Source organism: Enhydra lutris, unplaced genomic scaffold (genome assembly GCF_002288905.1).
Source record: "Enhydra lutris kenyoni isolate GAN:26980312 unplaced genomic scaffold, ASM228890v2 scaffoldscaffold35, whole genome shotgun sequence".
NCBI classification, from domain to species: Eukaryota; Metazoa; Chordata; class Mammalia; order Carnivora; family Mustelidae; genus Enhydra; species Enhydra lutris.
Genome location: NW_019154119.1, coordinates 2,715,162 through 2,737,914, shown reverse-complemented (window position 1 = coordinate 2,737,914; position 22,753 = coordinate 2,715,162). Strand labels below are relative to the sequence as shown.

Genomic DNA, 22,753 nt, shown 5'->3' with positions numbered 1-22,753 from the left:
AAAAAATGGAAGACTGAAGGCGCCTGGGTGGCTCAGTGGGTTGTTAAAGCCCCTGCCTTTGGCTCAGGTCATGATCCTGGACTCCTGGGATCGAGCCGGCATCGGGCTCTCTGCTTAGCAGGGAGCCTGCTTCCTCCTCTCTCTGCCTGCCTCTCTGCCTACTTGTGATCTCTGTCTGTCAGATAAATAAATGAAATCTTAAAAGAAAAAAAAAAAAAGGAGACTGAAATATGATTACCCTAACTATCTCAAAGGCCTATTTTAATCACATATCACATACCCAAACATTTTGGGGGGTGGTGGCAGGGTGTAAAAATGTGATTTTTTACTTCTCTCTCCATCCCTGTTTCCAGATGTCTCAGAGTTTTCTCCTGTATTAGGTTGAACCAGTCTACCAACTATTCAGCCATGACATCCTAGGTGTGCTTTGCCGCGGTGAAACACACTGAGAATGGCAAGGCAGGAGGAGGACTACTTCCCTACAGAAAAGGAGAGTGAGAGGGAAGTATAAAGACTGATGGGGAGTCACAGAAGGAAGGGTGTAAGGCATACGAAAAGAAAGTGCAAGGAACAGGCAGTGTAGGGCTGGGGTTGGCTTCACTGTCCTTCAATTTTGGACATTGGTGGTTTGATTTTGGCGGCAGGAGGGGCCCTGCTTCTTCTGAATCGCGCTCTGGGCTCTCCCGTATTCCAAAAGGATTGCAAGGCCTGCAGTGGGTTCTCGCTGTAGAGCACAGCCCCGAAGCTTCCACTTTGCGGGGAGATTCTCCTTGCGCCCAGGTGTTCCTCAATCCTCTCCTCGCCCTGAAAGGCGGATTACATCATCTCAACCTAAGCAGCACCGCCAGTTTTTCCATGTCAAACTCCTGCTCTCCGGAACGTCAACTCTCAATCTTTAAGTAAACCGGGATGGAGCTCTAATGTTTCTCCTGACACGATTAGCCAGGGCACTCCAGGATGCGTGTCATTTTAGCAAAGAGCCTATTAATGACCCCAGGGCGCCACTTTTTCTCGCGTTTACGAGCTACAGCTATACAGGAACACACGGCCATCCAAGCCTGTCACTGCGCCAAGACCTTCAGCTCGACGCACGCGACAAACGCGATCGAGAACAGCCTCAGCGCAGCTCGGAAGGCGACCCCGGAACGAAAGGAGGGGTGCCAAGAGCCTACACTAGCGTGCGGCGCCTGCGTAGTCACCAGGCTGCGCCTCCCCGCGGGGCGTGCTCGTAAAGCTGCGCACCCTATCAGACGGCCGCAGGGAGCGCGCCCGCGGCCTCGCCCTCTCCCGCCCCTCCCCTCTCTCGTCTCCACCCGGCCTTAGACTGGGGCTCCGAGACCAGGCACTCCACTCTCCACCCCGGCTTGCCCCCCACACCCTCCGATGCGCGTGCGCAGAGGCGATCCGCAGGGCGAGGGCGCGAGGGAAGGGCGGGCGTACGTCCTTGCGTGCGTCTCAGGCAGCGCGCACGCCGGCGTGAGAGGGCACGGGGAAAAGGTGGCTCTGGCCGGGGCGGCTCGGCTTCCTGTGGCTATGTAGCTGAGCTCGTCGGCTCCGGGTCCTCCTTCGCTGCCACCGCCGCGTCCTGGCGCGGAGTTTCTGCTCGGGAGAGAGACTGTCCTCACGTCCGTCGCGCTCCCTCGACGGCAGAGCTTGCTCGGTCGCCCGTGGGAGCGTCCCGGCCGAGCAGCCCTGAAGGGGGAGGGGAGGCCATTTTGTCCCGACTGACTCCCCGGAACCCGGCGGAGCGGCTGGGAGAGGCTGCGGAGCCGCCGTCGCCACCCTCGGAGGCACCGGACGCCGCCACCGTCGGGGCTTCCTCGACGAGGCCGTTCGTAGGTCTCCCCCGCCCTCTCGAGCCCTCGTTTTTCCCACGCTTCCCCGGTACTCCGGCCTGAGAACGCCCAAGTGAGGAGTTGGCCGTAGTGAGAGGGACCGATCCCTTGGGGCCGCCGGCGGCGAGAGCCTGAGCCGCTCCTCCCAATGGCGAAGAAGACGTACGACCTGCTTTTCAAGCTGCTCCTGATCGGAGACTCGGGAGTAGGGAAGACCTGCGTCCTTTTTCGTTTTTCGGATGATGCCTTTAATACCACCTTTATTTCCACCATAGGTAAGACCTGTGGGAAGATGGTGTACGGTGTGGGTAGCTGCAAACCGTTTTTTTTTACTCCAGACATTTTGCTTCCCGTAATAAACGCCTTTGTTTCAGTGATTCCCGATTCCAAGCGACAGACCCAAGTTAGTGTTTGAATCGACATCGAGCTTACTGGGGCGGGGTCTTCCCATGCCTTCCATCCGGTCTTTTGCTTTCAAGTCTCCTACTCTGTTCATTGCCTCTGTTGCAAAATATGCAGCATTAACCGCGTCCCAGAATTCTGTTTCTTTCTGCGACTGGACTGGGTTTTTCCATATCTGTGTGGCGTTACTAGATGTACGATACTTGTAAGGGATTTATTTTAGTGGTTGGGATTGAAGCCGTAGTAGTCCTTTGGTAAAGGCCTGAATTTATACTTCAGGGCAAGGAGAAGATTCCATATGGTCATAACTTAGAGTAAACTTGAGGGTTTGTGTGAGGAATAATTAAAGCAAATTAGAGGGGAAAAGTGAGTTCCCCCGCGTTGACTAATCCATTGATGTGTCAAACAATCGGAGGCTCTTCGTGCTTGGGGTGGGACTCAATGGCATGTTTGCCTCACAGTGCTTTTCCAGACATCAACAGAAGCAGTAATCTAAAAGAGATGATCAGTTTCTGTCCTCAAACCCGAAAGAATGAAGTTCTCTCTTCTGTTTGACTTTGCGCTACAATTTACAGGAAAACATTTGGCCAGCCCTAGCCCTAGAACTTCTCATGTACTTTCACCTCATGTTTCAGAATTACTTAGTGTGGAAGTTAAGAACTGAAGATTGACCTTTTTAGTCGGTTTCCCATTTTGGAAAAGAAAAGGGAAGGCTCTAGGAAAGTCCCTTTGGACTCTGGTTAGAAAATTTAGTGGAATTAACGCGACTTGGTTAAATGAATTGTATGTGAATTCCCCCCCCCCCCCCCCCCCCCCCCCCCCCCCCCCGTACACATCTCGAGGACACATGGTTGCTCCTGTCATTTGGAGCCCGGCACTGAGCATTGGAGGAGTGCAGTGAAACCCAATTGTAAGTGTAACTAGTTTTTTTTTTTTTTTTTTTTTTTTTCCTTTTTCTTTCTTTTTTTTTTTTTTAAGAGGCAGGCAGAGAGAGAGAGAGGAGGAAGCAGGCTCCTGGCTGAATAGAGAGCCCGATGTGGGGCTCGATCCCAGGACCCTGGGATCATGACCTGAGCTGAAGGCAGAGGCTTTAAACCACAGAGCCACCCAGGCGCCCCTAAGTGTAACTAGTTTTGTGTTTGAGACGATTTTAAAAAGCAACTGCAGTCTTTTCGGAACTCTTGAGAATTGTCAAAATTAAGCTGATTTCAATTTATATCATTACTGGAATGGTTGAGTTGGATTTCTTATGACAGAATTTTTGTCAGCTACTTAATTTATTCTTACAAATTATGCAGAAACTAAATTGGGCAAATAATCATTTCAAATAGATTTTAATTTTACTCTTCCTTGTTTTAGGGGTGGGTAAGAGTCATCGCAATCATTATTTCGTGTGTATGATACTATTCTTTTGACTTGTCATAAATTTTATGAAATTTAGGACTTGTTCTCTGCTCGTGGATTAGCCTCTCCTATTCCTAAGTTTGCTTTTAATATTCCACTTTTAGCTGTAGCTGGGTGGGTCAGGTGGTTAGATAGTTCAGCAAATATTTATTGAGCACCTAATGTTAGGCACGGTTTTAGGTAAGTGGTGAACACAATAGATCCCTTGAGCCATTTAGTGAGGACAGAGTGTGGGAGACACTATAATAGGGATGAGCAGAGGGAGGAGGAGTGACTAGCCTAAATCATGGGGAATCTTGAGTAGGCTTGCATGGAGAGGATGTCTGAAATGAAGTCCGAAGGACATAGGAATTGGACCAGAGAGGTGGGATAGGATCTAGAAATTCTGGAAAAGGGAGCACAGTATATTCTTGTAGTAAGATCAAGGATTTAATTCATCTGGGCAGCTTTAACCTGCCATTGAGAAGGGTGGGGTAGAGAGTGGGACGCAATGCGTTAAGCCCCATCTGTTACAGTTTTTTTTTAAATGGGTACATAACGCACAACTAGAACTCAGTCCTATAAGACAATGACAGTCTTGTGTAGTCCTTTTTTTTTTTTTAAGTTTTATTTTTTTTTACTAATCTTTACACCCATCATGGGGCTTGAACTCAAAAATCCTGAGATCAGGAGTCTCATGCTCTTCCAGCTGAGCCAGCCAGACACCCCTTGTGTAGTCCTTTTATTAGGGAAAAGAGTGTGGTGGTTTTGGTTTGAGCCTGCGGGTTAGAATCCTACTTCCACAGGCTGTGGACTTTGGCAAGTTACTTAATCTCTGTATGCTTCAGTTTCCTCTTTAAATAGGACCTACTACATAGGGTAGTTGTGAGAATTTTATGGGTCAGTGAAAGTAAAGCGTCAAGCATGGTACTAGGCACACTCTAGAAGCAGAGTGCATGTTAGCTAGATACAGAAGAACCACTTGCAGCAGAACAAGTTACTGTGTGGATTGAATGCCCTGTGCACAGTGGTCACTTGTCAGTGCTCTGCTAAACAATTTCACGTTAGACTCCGAAACTTTCATATTTTGATATAAAAATATTTGATGTTTGCCATTTTGATATAGAAGACAGGTTGAAGAATGTGAACTGAGAAATGCATAAATATCTAAGTGTAAAATTCTGAGCATAGTTTCAATATATATAGCATGTATTATTCTGTATGCAGCTTTAGAAGTCTGTTCTCTTAACCAGTGCTGTTTAAAACAAATACAATGTGAGCCAAATGGGTGATATTTTTTGGTATTAAAAAATGGGGCGTTGGGACGCCTGGGTGGCTCAGTTGGTTAAGCAGCTGCCTTTGGCTCAGGTCATGATCCCAGCGTCCTGGGATCGAGTCCCCCATCGGGCTCCTTGTTCTGTGGGGAGCCTGCTTCTCCCTCTGCCTCTGCCTGCCACTCTGTCTGCCTGTGCTCGCTCTCTCTCTCTCTCTGACAAATAAATAAATAAAATCTTTAAAAAAAAAAAATGGGGCGCCTGGGTGGCTCAGTGGGTTAAGCCTCTGCCTTTGGCTCAGGTCATGATCTCAGGGTGTTGGGATCAAACCCCGAATCATTGGGTTCGCTGCTGAGCAGGGAGCCTGCTTCCCCCTCTCTGCTTGCCTCTCTGTCTACTTGTGATTTCTCTCTGTTAAATAAATAAAATCTTTTAAAATAGGAAGTAAAAAATATGTTTTACATTAACAAAAGTAAAAGAATGGGGCACCTGGGTGGCTCAGTTGGTTGAGCCTGAGTCTTGATTTTAGCTCAGGTCATGATCTTGGGGTTGTGGGATTGAACCCTGCTTTGGACTCTGTGCTTAGCGGGAAGTCAGCTTGAGATCCTCTCCCTCTGCTGCCCCCCCAACCCCCCCCCCCCCCCAGTGTGTGTGTGTCTGTGTTTTCTCTTAAATAAATAAATAGATAGATAGATAGGTAGGTAGGTCTTGGGGTGCCTGGGTGGCTCAGTCGTTTAAGCATTTGACTCTTGGTTTTGGCTCAGGTTGGTTGTGAGATTGGGTGATGTTGGGCTCTGAATGCCACCCCCCAACATGGAATCTACTTGAGGTTCTCTCTCTCCTTCTGCCCCTCTCCCTGTGGTCTCAGCGTTTGTGCACGTTCTCTCTCAAAATAATAAAATCTTTTTCTTAAAAGATTCTATTTTTGTAGAGGGGCAGAGAATAAGGCGGAGGGGGCGAGGGAGGAGCAGAGGGAGAAGCAGACTCCATGCTGAGCAGGGAGCCTGATGAAGGGCTTGATCCCAGGACTCGGATTATGACCTGAGCTGAAGACAGGTGCTTAACCCAGGTGCCCAAAATAAATAAAATCTTTAAGAAGAATAAATATATATATTTTTAAGATTTTATTTCTTTATTTGAGGGAAGGAGGCAGGGGGAGGGCAGAGGGAGAGGAAGAAGCAGATTCCTCACTGAGCATGAAGCCTGATGCAGGGCTTGATCCCAGGACCCTGAGATCATAGCCTGAGAAAAAGGTAGACACCCGACTGACTGAGCCACCCAGGTGCCCCAGACAAAATAAATTAAAAAAAAAAAAAAAAAAGAATTTTTTTTTTTTTTAAGATTCTATTTATTTATTTGACAGAGAGAGAAATCACAAGTAGGCAGAGAGGCGGGCAGAGATGGAGGGCAGGAACCAGGCTTCCCGCTGAGCAGAGAGCCTGATGTGGGGCTCAGACCCAGGACCCTGAGATCATGACCTGAACCAAAGGCAGAGGCTTAAACCACTGAGCCATCCAGGCGCCCCATGTTTTTAATTTTTTTTTTAAAGATTTATATTTTAGGGCGCCTGGGTGGCTCAGTAGGTTAAGCTGCTGCCTTCGGCTCGGGTCATGATCTCAGGGTCCTGGGATCGCGTCCCACATCGGGCTCTCTGCTCAGCGGGGAGCCTGCTTCCCTCTCTCTCTCTGCCTGCCTCTCTGTCTACTTGTGATCTCTGTCTGTCAAATAAATAAATTAAAAAAAAAAAAAGATTAAAGATTTATATTTTAGAGCATGTGTATGTGGGGAGGGGGAGAGGGAGGGGCAGAGGGTGAGAGGGAATCTGAAACAGACTCCTTGCCGAGGGTGGGGATCAATCTCAACAGACCTGAGATCATGCCCTGAGCTGAAATCAGGAGTCAGACACTTAACCGACTGAGCCACCTAGGCACCCCAAAGATTGATTGATTGATTGATTGATTGATTTTAAAGATTTTTTATTATTTATTTGACAGAGACCTAGCAAGAGAGGGAACACAGCAGGGGGAGTGGGAGAGGGAGAAGCAGGCTTGCCGCTGAGCTGGGAGCCCCATGTGGGGCTCAGTCCCAGGACCCTGGGATCATGACCTGTACCGAAGGCAGATGCTTAACAACCGAGCCACCCAGGCACCCTCCAAAGAAGAATTTAATGATAAATTTTAACTCATTTTTATCCCAAATGTTATCATTTTAATATGTAATCAAAATTAAAATGACATTTTACGTATTTTTTTGGTGTGTATGTTATACTTAACAGCTAATGTCAGTTTGTATTGGGCACATTTAAAGTGCTCGATAGTCACATGTTGGTTACCATATTGGACAGTGCATGTCTAAACAGTCTGAACTAGCTAGTTGTCTAACGTACAGATGACTAGAAATGACTTTGGATGTGTACTATTTACTTTTTAAAAAAATTTCAAAATATTTTTTTTCCTTTGGTGTTTTAAAAAATCTGGCTCATTCTCTAATTATGAATGATAGTGAAATTTGAGTTGTTACTTGATTGTTAAAACCTCCTGAGGTTTGAATAGATAGTTACCTTCTAGGTGAGTATTCAGAAATAAATAGAAGTGGTATCCAGAAGGGCCGAACTCTCAGTACTAGGTAGGCCCTCATTATTTCAGGCAGAATCATTTTAGTTGCTCATTGGTCATTGATTCTTTGAAGAATTTTTATAGGCTTATTGTGCTTACAGTACCCTCAAAGACTGCTGTATTTACATTTTTCTGTGTACTTTTAATTCCCACACATTTATACCAGAAATTATGTATGATATTTATAGTCAGATTTATTGCAGATAGAGGTGCAAAAATAAATTACTGGTATGTTTCACACTCAACATTCTCAAAGAGAATCCAGGGGCACTAGTCTATAAGCTACACAAGGGCAGAGGTGGGCTGTTTTTTTGTTTGTTTGTTTTGCTAATAGATGCTAAGTACCTAGAAGAGTATCTTCCTTTAATGGGTGCATGATAAATAATGAATGAAGGAAGAGAGGCAGACAAGTAGTACAGAGTCAGGAGCCTCTAACATAGAAGAGGGCTCAGTTTTATTTTAATATTTCCCTTTCCACCTCCTTTCTGAGCATTATATATGTGAAGTAGATTGAGATCTCTCCTTAAGAATATTAGCTGTTTGGGCGCCTGCCTGGCTCAAGCGACTGTCTTCAGCTCATGTCATGATCCTGGAGTCCTGCATCCGGCTCCCTGCTTAGTGGGAAGTCTGCTTCTTCCTCTGGCCCTCTCCCCTGTCAGGCTCTCTCTCTCTCAAAGAAATAAAATCTTAAAAAAAAAAAAAAAAAAAGAATACTAGCTGTTTGTCTAATAGAATAATTTTAGGGTAAAACTGGCCTTGGAAATTCAAAGATTGTTAGAGAAATATTTGCTAAAAGAGAGTTAATTGGTTTTGGATGAGCAAATTTTAGTGGTTGATTTGATTTAGTGGTTGATTTGATTTGACCTTTGGCTGTATGAGGTCAGGAAAGCATTACCCTTTAGTGATAAAAGTTACATGGACTTGTCCCAAGGCAGAAATTTTTAGTGGACTTTCTTACTGAATGTGCTACTTTTTGGTGTTTTAATCCCTCCCTCTATGCCTAGACTTAATTATTACCTTTCCCATAGGGAATTTCTTTCATTGGGAAATGGAGCATCTGGGCTTCTTGCAAGAAGCTAAATTGGTAGAGTCTTGACCCTGGGAGAGGTATAGTGAATGCACCCTTTTGTTTTCTTTGAGTATTCTTGCTAAGCTTTGGAAGAGTAGGATGCTTCCACTAGCCTGCATTTAAGAGTTGGTTGATTAAATTGAACTGAGGTCATTTATATGGGGAGGTTGCTTTTTAGAGAAATGAAAAAAACCTCTACCACATTAAACATGTCTGGACTTTGCTGTGATTCAGTCAGCAGTTTATGCTACAGGAATTCCAGAATGCCTAACGAATCATTCATTTGAACACATATTTTTAGGACTGATTAAAAACTATCTAGACGTTTTTCCCAAGGAGGATATACAAACAGCCACTAAGCACATGAAAAGATGTTCAACATTACTAATCATTAGGGAAATGCCAATCAAAACCACTCTTGAGATGTTACCTCACCCATTTGGATGACTCACTTATTACAAATGGACTTTGTTATACAATTACCTGTTCGAGTTCTTTTCGTTCTTTTGGGTATAGACCCAGAAGTGAAATTGCTGGATTATAAGGTAATTCTATTTTTAAGTTTTTGAGAAACTACCATATTTTCCACAGTGGCTGCACTGTTTTACATTTCCACTATCACTACAGCAGCGTTCCAGTTTCTCCACATCCTCACCAACACTTACCTGTTTAGCCGCATTATTCGTAATAGCGAAATGGTGGAAACAACCCAAATGTCCACATGAATGGCCACACAAAATATGTAGTGTTGTATATGTAGAGTGGAATATCACTCAGCCTTAAAAAGGAATGAAATTCTGGTATATGCTACAACATGGCTGGACCTTAAAAACACTGTGCTAAGTGAAACAAGCCAGCACCCCCCCCAAAAGACAAATGCTAGGTGAAATTATTTATATGAGGTACCTAGAATAGGCAAATTCGTAGGGAAGGTAGAATAGTGGTTACTGGGGACGGGGTAATGGAGAGTTATTGCTTAATGTGTATAGATTTTCAGTTAATGGGGGAATTATTTAATTATTTAATGTTTAACGGGTACAGAGTTTCAGTTTGGGGAGATGGGCAGGGGTGGTGGTTGTATGACAATAAGAATATAATGCCACTGAATTGTATGCTTAAAAATGGTTTCACTGTATGATTGCACTTACAAGGTATCTAAATTCAGATTCATAGAAACAGAAAGTAGAATAGTGAAAGGTAGCATGATAGTCCCCCAGGGGGTGGGGGAAGGGGGGAATAGGGAGTAGTCTAATGCGTGTAGAGTTTCAGTTTTGTAAGATGAAAAAGTACTGGAGATCTGTTGCACAACAGTGTGAATATATTTAACGCTACTGTGTTATGCACTTAAAACTTGTTAACGTGGTAAGTCTTATGTGTATTTTTACCACAGTTTAAAAAGGCAAATTTTATGTTATGTATATTTTCCCGAGAATCAGAAAACAAACAAAACTGCCCAACACTTGACCCAGTTCCCTGTTAAAAGCATTTGATCACAGAAAGCCCCTCACTGTTCCATGTGATAGCTACTGTTAACCATTGGTCACTCAGTTGAGAGGATCCTTTATGGTATTTACCACACTTTAGTGTCATTGGTCTGTACTTTTAGATACTGAAAACAGGTTTGTTTTTTTGTTGTGTGTGTCTACCTAGAATGTTAGAATCATGAAATATTAATGCAGGAAAGAGCTCTGCAATTCATTTAAAGAGTCAGGAAACAAACTGGTGAGAAGGAAGTTCCAAGAGATTGTATGGCTAATTTGTGAGAGAGTTTGTTTTTGTTTTTGTTTTTTGGTAAGATTCATGCACAAGGGTTGCGGGGAGGAGCAAGGAGAGAGGAACAAGCAGATTTACCTGCTGAGCATGACGCCCAAGGCAGGGCTCTGTTCCACCACCACAAGATCATGGCCTGAGCCATAGAGTTTTCACTAGACTCTAGATCCATTTCTGTCTGTGGCCATGTTTCTCATTCAGAGAATTTCATTGTTTTGTTTGAAAAAAAAAAATTAATGATGGATAATTCTTTCTACTCATCAATTTCTATTTGAAAAATGGAGTTACAGTGGTTTTTCTGTTTTGTTTCTATTTTGACAGGAGTGAGGAAGAGCACCAAATACCAAAAGTTTGTTCAGGTTACTTGTCCTTTGCAGACTTAAGAGCATAACAGAGCAGAGCTAAGCAGATAATGCCAGGAGTAATTACTTTATTTCCAGAATCATGGAGTATAAAATGTGGTGAAGGAAATACCAGTACTCCTGTTTGGTTTGTAAAAGAGAAAGAATGATAGGAGAAATACTGGTAATCTGTGTCAACTTTGAACAGTACCAGTTTCCCCAGTCAATGCTGTGGTAGGAGCTGTGATTAGTAGAGAAATGTAAGGGCTGCTTGTGTTGATTTACAAATTAGAAACTGCTATTTAGCATAAAATAAAAATTGTGTGATTAAAGAGATCTACATGGGAAAATTGCTTATGGAGATGGTTCAGTCATAAATGAGCAGTTTAAAGCTACAGAGCATGTTAATAGAAGATTTTCTGAAACCGAAAGACTGATAAAAGTCTTGAAAGGTCATAGATTTACTTCCTTCAAGTAGATGAATATTGGGGGTTAATAGAATACTTTTTTTTAAGGTATTATTTTTAGGTAATCTCTACATCCAGTTGCTTGAATTTATAATCCTGAGGTCAAGAGTTCCATGTTCTGTCTACTGAGCCAACCAGGTACCCCAAGACTAGGTTTTTTTTTTTTTTTTTAAGATTTTATTTATTTATTTATTTGACAGAGAGATCACAGGCAGAGAGGCAGGCAGAGAGACGGGGGAAGTAGGCTCCCTGCCAAGTTGATCCCAGGACCCTGAGATCATGACCCTATCCGAAGGCAGAAGCTCAACCCACTGAGCCACCCAGGTGCCCCGGAATAGTTTTTAAAATTTGGATTATAAGATAAAGATAAGATTTTGATTTCTTAAAGATAAGAATTTGAAAAAATGATTAGAATAAAATTTTGGTAAAGAAAACTCACCTGAAGGAAATCTGAAATGAGGAAAGACTTTCTTTGAAAACAGTATTTTGGATTATAAGCAAAAGTGATTACTTGATTTTTTTTTTTTTTAATTTTATTTGACAGAGATCATAAGTAGGCAGCGAGGCAGGCAGAGAGAGAAGAGAAAGCAGGCTCCTCACTGAGCAGAGAGCCTGATGCGGGGCTCGATCCCAGGACCCTGAGATCATGACCTGAGCTGAAGGCAGAGGCTTTAACCCACTGAGCCACCCAGGCGCCCCTGATTACTTGATGTTTATCCTTCTTTCTTGAGATGAAAAATAATTTGTTTTTTGAGGAAAACAGCAACTGGTGATGGAACACCGAGTTTCCAGTATGACCCAGAAACAGAGCATCCAAGGTTGTAAATCATTAGAAAATGGAAAAACCGGTATTCTGGAGTTCCAAAAAGTACAACGTATCAAAATCAGAACAGAAGGGACAGTGTTGATTTGTTTCTTTCATATCAATAGCAGTGCTTGTGCAGAAACTTTTTAAAAGATTTTATTTCTTTTTTTGACAGAGAAAGAGAGACAGTGAGAGAGGGAACACAAGCAGGGGGAGTGGGAGAGGGAGAACAGGCTTCCCACGGAGCAGCGAGCCTGATGAGGCTCATCCCAGGACCCTGGGATCATGACGTGAGCGGAAGGCAGACACCCAATGACTGAGCCACCCAGGCACCCCATGCAGACTTTTTTTAATTGAAATTTTTATTAAGGCAATTGTAGATTCACATGCAGTTACAATACAGGGGGATCCCTTGTACACTTTACCCAGTTTCTCCTAACAAAAACGTTTTTTGAAACTCTAGTATAATATCACAACCAGGATATTGACATCTGGCGTGGTACACCAGTCTTTTTTACATATCCTAGTTTGGTTTTCATTTGTGTTTGTATGTATTAAATTCTCTGCAGTTTTATCACGTGTAGGTTAATGTTGTCACCACCGCTGTCAAGATACTGAACTGTTCCAAGGTTCAGGGATCTCTAGTGTTCTTTTTAGACCCCTACCCCCATTTATCTCCTCCAGAAGGTTGTTCTTCATTTATAAAGTTTGACATTTCATAAATGTTATATAAATGGAATCATATAGGATGTAACCTTTGGGATTGGCCTTTATTCACTTAGGATAATTCTCTGGAGATTCATCCAAGTTTTGTACTATCAGTAGTTCTTTTTTCTTGCATAGTATTCCATGGTATGCATTCACCACAGTTTGTTTAACCGTTCACCTGTTGAGGAACATCACAGCTGACTCCAGCTTTTGGCTGTTATAAATAAAGCTGCTATGAATATTTGTGTATAGGTTTTTTTTTTTTTTTTTAGATTTTATTTATTTATTTGCCAGAGAGAGAGAGAGAGTGAGCACAGGCAGGCCGAGTGGCAGCAGAGGCAGAGGGAGAAGCAGGCTCTCTGCCAAGCAAGGAGCCTGATGTGGGACTCGATCCCAGGACGCCGGGATCATGACCTGAGCCGAAGGCAGCTGCTTAACCAACTGAGCCACCCAGGCGTCCCTTGTGTATAGGTTTTTTATATGATCATAAGTTTTCATTTCTCTGGGATAAATGCCCAATAGTATAATTAGTGGATCATATGGTAATTGCATGTTTAGTTTTATAAGAAACTACCGAACTGTTTCCAGAGTGGCTGTACTATTTTACATTCCCACCAGCAGTGTGTCAGTGATCTAGTTTCTCTGCATCCTTACCAGCATTTGGTGGTGTTACTATTTTGTATTTTGCTATTGTGGTATGTGTGTAGTGATACTCTCATTGTGGTTTTAATTTGCATTTCCCTGCGGGCCAGAGGTGTTGAAAAAATTTTTATGTCCTTATTTACCATCTATATATCTTCGATGAAATGTCTGTTCATGTCAGTTGCCCATTTTCTTTTTTTCTTTTTTTTTTTAATTTTTTTTTTTTCAAGATTTTATTTATTTATTTGACAGAGAGAGAGAGAGAGAGAGATCACAAGTAGGCAGAGAGGCAGGCAGAGAGAGAGGGGGAAGCAGGCTCCCCGCTGAGCAGAGAGCCTGATGCGGGGCTTGATCCCAGGACCCTGGGATCATGACCCGAGCCGAAGGCAGAAGTTGCCCATTTTCTTGGATTGTTTTTATTGTTGAGTTTTGAGAGATACTAGTCCTTTGTTGGATATGTGCTTTACAAGTATTTTCTCCTAGTCTACAGCTTGTTTCTTCTTCATGTGGACATTTATAGAGCAAACAATTATAATTTTGATGAAGTCTAATTTTTCTTTTTATGGATCATGCTTGTGGTGTCTAAGAACTTTGTTTAGTCTTAGATCCTGAAGATTTTCTTCCATTTTTTAAAAAGATTTTATTTATTTGAGAGAGAGGGGGAGGGGCAGAGGGAGAAGCAGGCTCCCAGCTGAGCAAGCAGGGGGAGCCCGATGCGGGGCTCAATCCCAGGATCATTACCTGAGCCAAAGTCAGATGCTTAGCCATCTGAGCCACCCAGGCGCCTAATTGACTTTATAACAGCAGTTTATGTTGTGCTTTCTGAAAGGTTTCTGAAATTAATTTTTATTAGTGGTATATAATATTTGAAATAAAATACTGCCGAGAGATTTACAGTAACTGAGGTGCCTGTCAGCAGGGCCTGCTTCTCCCTCTCTCTGTGCCCTTCCCCCACCTTGCTTGTGCACAGGTGCGTGCATGTGTGTGTGTGCTCTTTCTCTCTCTCTCAAAATCTTTTTAAAAAGATTAAAAAATAAAAGATTTATAGTAACAAAAAAAGGAATCTCTTGTCCTATCCCTCTCCATCCCCTGTCCTATTATTGAGAGGCATCCTCTGGCTCTTCTATTACCTACCTCTGTTTTCTTTTTTTCATATTTATGTATTATTATTTTTTAAGTAAGGTCCACTCCCAGTGTGGCGCTCAGACTCATGACCCCAGGATCAAGAGTCTCATACTCTACTGACTGAGCCAGCCAGGTGCCCCTACATACGTCTTTTCAAATGATATGCATATATAGCTGTTTCTTGAGTCATTAATTTAATATTAAATGAGAATTTTAACGTTTTATAATCTTATCCCACGCTTTCTCCTTTTTGTTAAATTGGTTTCTAGTGGTTCCATTAATATGGCCATGTAAATATTCCTTGTCAAGCCAAATAGTTTGACTCTCCTTTCCTCTGAAGTTAAAAGTTCTCTTTATTTGATTAATTTCTTTTTACCCATTGTCTTCTTACATTCTCCCACAACCTCTCAGAATGATTATGTATACAGTCAAATCATCAGACAGATAATCCTTTTGTTTTTTTTCTTCCTGGGCACACCTCTTCTACATCTTTTCTTTTCCTGCTTCAATAGTGGATTGGTCATTAACTAGGCCTATTGTGCCCCTTTTGCCTTGGGAATTTCCTTAGTTGCCTCTTCTGTGTAATACTGTTTTTGTTTGTTTGTTTGTTTGTTTGTTTTGGGGGGTTTATGGCCTTGGATTGTTTATGGTTTAGTAGGTTCTTGAAAAAGGGGTGCATGGCGAAGGAAATATTTTGAGACTTTCCACATTTGACAATATCTTAATTCTTTTTCACTCAATGAAGTTTTGGCAGGAATTAGGATTCTAGGTTGAAAATAATTTTTCTTGATTTTTTTTTTTAAAGATTTTTTTTTTTTTTAATTTGTCAGAGAGAGAGGGAGAGAGAGCAAGCACAGGCAGACAGAATGGCGGGCAGAGGCAGAGGGAGAAGCAGGCTCCCCGCCAAGCAAGGAGCCCGATGTGGGACTCGATCCCAGGACGCTGGGATCATGACCCGAGCCAAAGGCAGCTGCTTAACCAACTGAGCCACACAGGTGTCCCATTTTTCTTGATTTTGAAAGTATTAGTCTATGGCTATGTAGCTTCTGATATTACTAGCAAGTCCAGTACCACTCTGATACTTTACCCATTATTTGTGGCTTAGATTGTCTCTGGAAATTTTTAGGTTTAAAAAAATTTTGAGGGACTCCTGGGTGGCTTAGTTGGTTGGGCATCTGCCTTCTGCTTAGGTCATGATCCCTGGGTGCTGATATTGAGTCCCACATTGGGTTCTCTGCTCAGCTGGGGGCCTGCTTCTCCCTCTGCCTGCCATTTCCCCTGCTTGTGCTCTCTCTCTCTCTCTGACAAATAAATGAGTAAAAAAAAAAATTTTTTTTTAAATTCCTGGTGACAAATTGCACAATGATGTATCTTAGTGGGTGGGATCTTTCTTAACCCATTTTTCCAAATATTTGGTGGGTCCTTCCGGGTTTTTCTTGCATTTTTACCCCCTGTAATTTTCTTCCCTTTTTTCTGTTTTTAATTGGCTTTTGGACTTCCTGTGTTGATTGGGTAGTTTCTTTTCAGCGTTTTTCATTTGTTTCACTTTCCAGAAGATTTCCTCAATTTTATCTTCTGACTTTTCTTTTTTTTTTTTTTTAAAGATTTTATTTATTTATTTGACAGACAAGTAGGCAGAGAGGCAGGCAGAGACAGAGAGAGGAGGAAGCAGGCTCCCTGCTGAGCAGAGAGCCCGACACGGGGTTCGATCCCAGGACCCTGAGATCATGACCTGAGCCGAAGGCAGAGGCTTTAACCCACCGAGCCACCCAGGCGCCCCATCTTCTGACTTTTCTATTGAAGGTTTTATTTCAGCTGTCCTATTTTAAAATTTCTAGTAGTTTTTTCTTGTTTATTCCTTGAAATTGTCTCTTAAAGTGTTCTCTTTTCATGAATACAGTATTTTTTTCTTGGAAGATAGCTTGTTTGACATTTTCCTTTATTCACTGATTTTTTTTTCCTTCAAGTTTTCCATGCTCCCCCTACATTTGTTTTATTCTGCATTTTATTTTTTTAATTTAATTTAAAAAAATTATTTATTTGAGAAAGAGAGCACAAGGAGGGCGGGGTTGGCAGAGGGAGAGGGAGAAGCAGGCTCCCCACTGAGCAGGGAGCCTGTGTGGGGCTTGATTCCAGGACCCTGTGATGATCTGAGCCAAAAGCAGATATTTAACCCACTGAGCCACTGAGACGCCCCTACTTTTTAAATTTTTTATTTATTTTTTATTTGCAGCAAATAAGGTGGTCACAAGGTTTATTCTGTATTTAGAGACCCTTCTCAAATGATTGGTAATTTCAGGGTGCATGTTCATAATTAAGAATGAAGAATGGGTCATTAAAAAGATGTTTGCAAGCTCTGTAAGCATGCATGGGGGCTTTTTAATCTCTCTGTTTTTAGTCTCCTCTCCACACTACATTGAGCCTCTCATTCTTGAATTTGGAGAATAAACGTTTGGATTCCTGCTTTAGCCTTTAGGAGTGGTAAAATCTGGCTAGGTGAGATGGAGACTAGGTCTTAGGGGTGTCCTTATGTAAACCTAAATCAGGCCTTCCCTTTCTGCCTGGTGCCTGATACCTTCTATTGCAGAACCTTTCCAGGGTTCTGAGACATGAATTGGCTGGCTCCTCAGTGTCTTCAGTGGACCCTGAGGTCGTAAGATTTTTTTGTCTTCGTGTATTGTGATTAGAGTTACAATATCTGTCTATTTAATTATTTCTTGTTTTCCTTACTGTTTTGGTGTGATTCTGGAGAGAATGGGTCAAAAGATCTTTTTATACTATCTTAATGGAATTTGAAGTAATTTTTCCAAAAAAATATTAACTTATTTAAGTAACCTCTACTGCCCAGTGTGGGGCTAAACTCATGACTCTGAGATCCAGAGTTGCATGCTCTTCTAACTGAGCCAGTTAGGCACCCCTGGAATTTGAAGTAATTTTTGACTCAAAATGATTGACTCCACTTTTAAACTCAGAGCGTCCAGTAGAGTTAGGATGAATAATATTTTGCTATTGTTTTTTAAATATCCAGCCCATCCTCAAAATATTGAAGTTTTTGTTTCTTAGGATAATCAGATGAATGTGGTAGAGAATCAGACTAGTTCAGTTCAGAAACAGTGTTATTTAAAGGAAAAGGTTTTAGTTTAGATGTATAATTCTTGGCTGATTTACTTGGGAGAAAAAGGAGTGTTTTTGCTTTTTGAAACAAAGTATGACTGAGTCTTTCATTCAGTCTTCTGCTTTTGGTGTATACTATTTTATAAAATACTGAACAACAGATGATTCAGCAAATTCATAGTCTGTTAGAAGATTGCAGTGTGTCCCATATATTACAGCACTTGGCATTGAATGATAAAGTATCTTCACTCATGATTTTGCTGGTTTGAGACTTCCTAGTAAACATTTGTTCTTACAAAGTTTAAGTATTAAGTTATTCTACCTCTTTATATATTCTTATAAAAAATGCCTTTACTTTCCTTAAATCAGAAGTTATCAGATAAATATGAATTTTTAAAAATTCAGTAAATTTTTGTATATATTTATGTGTGGGGATATAGTCTCATCATAGTAAAGGGGAAAGAGTTATAGAAGGTAAATATAATATCAAAAGAACTGTTCAAACATTAGCTCTTTGCCTAAGTGAGTAAGAGTTTTAAAAACTTTTTTTGAAAAATTTAAAACCTACAGAAAAGTTAAGTTACTTATTAAAATGAATCCCCTTATATATTCTAGATTTGCCAGTAGCCCATATTTTGCTACATTTCCTTTTATGTCTCTTAAGAGAGTTTATTTTGTGTATGATGATATGTCTGATTCAAAATAGTTTAAAGATACATATTTCAAGGGGAACATAGTCTTTATTTAAAAATTAAAAAAAAATATTTTATTTATTTGACAGAGCGAGGACACAAGCAGGGGAGCAGCAGGCAAAGGGAGAGAGAGAAGCAGACTCCCCACTGAGCAAGGAGCCCAATGTGGGGCTCAGTCCCAGAACCCTGGGATCATGACCCCAGCTGAAGACAGGCATTTAACCAACTGATCCACCCAGACGCCCCCATAGTCATTTTTTAAAAAATAAACTAGGAGGGGCACCTGGGTGGCTCAGTGGATTAAGCCGCTGCCTTCGGCTCAGGTCATGATCTCAGGGTCCTGGGATCGAGTCCCATATCGGGCTCTCTGCTCGGCAGGGTGCCTGCTTCCCTCTCTCTCTCTCTCTCTGCCTGCCTCTCCATCTACTTTTGATCTCTCTCTGTCAAATAAATAAATAAAATCTTTAAAAAAAAAAAATAAACTAGGAAATTATGCCTTTACAGTTACTGTTTATTTAAAAAAAAATGAGATTTTATAAAATGTATTAGGTATCTTGTATTGAGTACCAGGGATATGGTGGTGAGTAAAGACTTGGTAACAGCTCGTGTGGAGTTTAGCTCTATGGGGGAGGGAGTGGTTGAAAAGTACCAAAATACCACTACTTTCTCAGTACCTGAAGTTAGAATCTAATTCACAGTACCTTTGCTGTTCTTTTTTTTTTTTCCTTCCTTCGAAGCTTTGCTCTTCTTCTAAGATGTTTTGTGTTGTGAGAAATACAAGCTTTATACCTTTTAAGATACCTTATTTTTCTATTTTATTTTTTTACATTATTATAGTTGCTCTACCTTAAGAAAGATGTAGAGTTTAAGATGGAGAATTTTATCTATTATTTATTTGTTTATTTTTGTAAGATTTTTATTTATTTATTTGACATAGAGAGACACAGTGAGAGAGGGAACACAGCAGGGGGAGTAGAAGAGCAAGAAGCAGGCTCCCCGCCAAGTAGGGAGCCTGATATGGGACTCTATCCCAGGACCCTAGGATCATGACCTGAGCTGAAGGCAGACACTTAACGACTGAGCCACCCAGGTACCCCTAAATGGAGAATTTTAACAACCAACTAGTTAACACTACATTTATCTAGGGAGTTAGTCTTCCAACACTGCAGTATTTGATGTTTCCTCAGTGTCTTAATTGACTTCGATTTTGGGTATTCTTTTTTTTTTTTTTTTTTTTCCATAAACATATAATGTATTTTTATCCCCAGGGGTACAGGTCTGTGAATCGCCAGATTTACACACTTCACAGCACTCACCATAGCACATACCCTTCCCAATGTCCATAACGCCACCCCCCTCTCCCAACCCCCCTCCCCCCAGCAACCCTCAGTTTGTTTTGTGAGATTAAGAGTCACTTAGGGTTTGTCTCCCTCCCAATCCCATCTTGTTTCATTTATTCTTCTCCTACCCGCTTAACCCCCCGCCATGTTGCATCTCCACTTCCTCATATCAGGGAGATCATATGATAGTTGTCTTTCTCTGATTGACTTATTTCACTAAGCATGATACCCTCTAGTTCCATCCACGTTTGACTTTGATTTTTAACCTCATTTTATTAAGCCCAAAGCAGTGAAGAAGCAGCAGACATTTGCTGTTATGTAGGTAACATGTCTAGCCAGAAAAAAATGAGACCAAGTAGACAATTAGGGAGGAACCTGAAAACTAAAATGAAGTTTTAAGATTGTATTACTATACCATACAGTTACAGATTTGTGAACTGATGATATCAGTGAGAAGAAATTCTTTATCTTTAGTAGTTTCTGTCAAGGTAGAAAGTTTTTTGTATTTTGGAGACATAAAAAGTGATTAAGGGGCCCCTGAGTGACTCAGTGGATTAAAGCCTCTGCCTTTGGCTCAGGTCATGATTCCGGGGTCCTGGGATCGAGCCCAGCATTTGGCTTTCTGCTCAGCGGGGAGCCTGCTTCCCCCCCTCTCTCTGCCTGCTTCTCTGCCTACTTGTGATCTCTGTGTGTCAAATAAATAAAATCTTCAAAAAAAAAGTGATTAAGTTTTGGTACTTTACATATAATCAGAGTTTAACTTTTGTGGGCTTTTTTTCTACAAGATGCTGAATAAATGATTTATCATAAAATAATAAAAGATTTCTTATATTCAAAAAGATTAAAAATATTGGGATGATCGATGGAAAAGTGAGTCCTGAGGATGCACATGATCCAAAGAGAAAATTATGAGCCTGGCTAAGGCACACTTAAGATTTATTTACTACTTCTCAAGTTCTAAGATTTGTTGGAGGGTTATCCTTTGACATGTGAGTGAAACAGTTTGAGGGGTAAATGTAAGGATTTTTTACATATTGAATGATATATTAAGAGAAATAATTTCTCTGTTTTAAGAGAAATAATTTCTCAGAGATGGTCTGCATAGATGTGTGAATGAATGTCAGAGCTATAAATAGCAACTTAGTGAAACTAGCATATATGTAACCTTTAAGATGCATTTCCAGGAGGTCAGCTATGCTCTTGATATGCCTCCCTCAAGAATAGTGGACTCTTGGATCATAAATCAGAGAGGATTTGATAGTTTGTATTTCTCTGTTGAATAAGATACTCTTTTAAAAAAGATTTTATTTATTTATTTGACAGACAGAGATCACAAGTAGGCAGAGAGGCAGGCAGAGAGAGAGGGAGGGAAGCAGGCTCCTTGCTGAGCAGAGAGCCTGATACCGGGCTGGATCCCAGGACCCTGAGATCATGACCTGAGCTGAAGGCAGAGACCTTAACCCACTGAGCCACCCAGGCGCCCCTAAAATATTCTTATAAAAATAATAAATAGTAATACCTAATATAACACAGGGAACTGTAAGTTAAGCAGTATGTGGACTGTACTTCTGAGGGGTTTGATACTGTTGGTTAATGTATACTTAAGGGAATAAAAATAAATTCAACATTAACCTGATAAACTCCAGTATAACTAAGTTTTATACTATAGTATGACTTCCCCTCACTTTTTCTTTATCTTCTGAAAACTTTTCCGTATTAAGGTGTTTTTATATTTAGGTACCACAACTTACAGGATTGTTTTCCTTTTTTCTTTTTTTAATGCAAGACATTTTAAACTTTCTTTAGCTCTCCCAACACATATTTTCTTGATCTGATTGCAACTTTCTTTTTAGGTTATGCTTTGTAACAGGTATTATTTATTAAGTTCTTGGTCACAAGGCAGTATATTTATATGAATTCTCTTACCCTTTGCCGTAGGTTGTGAACTTCCTATTTAATGACAATTTCCAACTCTGGTAGTGATCTAGATAGGCACAGTTTGCTCTTCCAACATTTTCTTCAGTCTTGGGGACCATCTCCATGCTTGACATTCTGTCTACCCTTGGAATACTTGAGTTCCATAAAAACATTCTTGCTGAAGGGATTCTTTTAACACTTTTTTCCTGATCTTTTAATGAATTTTAGTAAATTACTGAGTTTGAAACTGCTCAGTTGAGTGAGAATTTTTTAGGGAACCATATTCTCAAATATAGTTTTTTTTTCATCTGTTAAGTGAATTTGTTGATTGATGGGAATGAGTGGCTACAAGGAAAGAATTGGAAGTCTTAAACATTAATTTTAAAGAACACATTATAGCTAACAATTTCAAGAGTAAATACGCTTTTTGTTAATTTGTCCTTGACTCTTTTACTGTAAAATTCATCTTCCCGAAAGCAGTGCTGTGTGCTTGGTATTGGATGATTTTATGTTGTTTTGTAGATGTTGACATGCACCATGGAATAGTATCGTAGCTTGACTCATCTTTCTTGCTATTTGTCAGTTAACTTTTAACATACAGTTGCCATGAATCTACTTCAGTGGATGATTTGCTTTTAGGCAGCATTTGGCCTTCCTTTACCATTGTAAAATTTGGACAGTCCGTGGTGGCTTGATCCTTTAAAGATGATAAAAATCATCAAATTATTTTTTGTGAAATGTGCAGTGTCTGTGAAGACAGTGGTTCTAGAGTGTGGCTCCCTTAACAGCAGCACCAGCATCACCAGGAAACTTGCTGGAAATGGGAGTTCTCATGTTCCACCTCAGGTGATAGTGTACAAGCTAGTTTGGGAACCAAGGCTGTATAGTTGACCCTTCAACAATGTGAGGGTTAGGGACACCAGCCTCCCTGTGCTGTTGAAAATGTGTATAATTCGGGGCGCCTGGGTGGCTCAGTGGATTAAGCCGCTGCCTTCGGCTCAGGTCATAATCTCAGTGTCCTGGGATCGAGCCCCGCATCGGGCCCTTTGCTCAGCAGGGAGCCTGCTTCTCTCTCTCTCTCTCTCTGTCGGACTCTCTGACTACTTGTGATCTCTCTCTCTGTCAAATAAATAAATAAAATCTTTAAAAAAAAAAAAAAAAAGAAAATGTGTATAATTCTTGACTCTGCCAAAACTCAACTGCTAATAGCCTACTGTTGACTAGAAGTGTTAACAACAGTATAAATAGTTAATT

The 22,753-nt window shown here is 41.2% G+C and overlaps 1 protein-coding gene across 2 annotated transcripts in view; it reads left to right on the top strand.

Moving 5' to 3' along the window:
- Positions 1-1,368: 1,368 nt before the first annotated feature.
- Positions 1,369-22,753, top strand: part of LOC111154141 (RAB10, member RAS oncogene family) — an 89,881-nt gene continuing 68,496 nt past the window's right edge. Inside the window, exons 1-2 of one of the 2 annotated variants that reach the window (XM_022513556.1) lie at positions 1,498-1,760; positions 1,791-2,110. In XM_022513556.1, coding sequence (XP_022369264.1) covers positions 1,984-2,110 — 127 coding nt within the window. In that variant the 5' untranslated portion in view covers positions 1,498-1,760; positions 1,791-1,983. Of the gene's footprint in view, positions 2,111-22,753 lie in introns of both variants that reach the window. The other variant, XM_022513555.1, reaches the window with a different exon arrangement.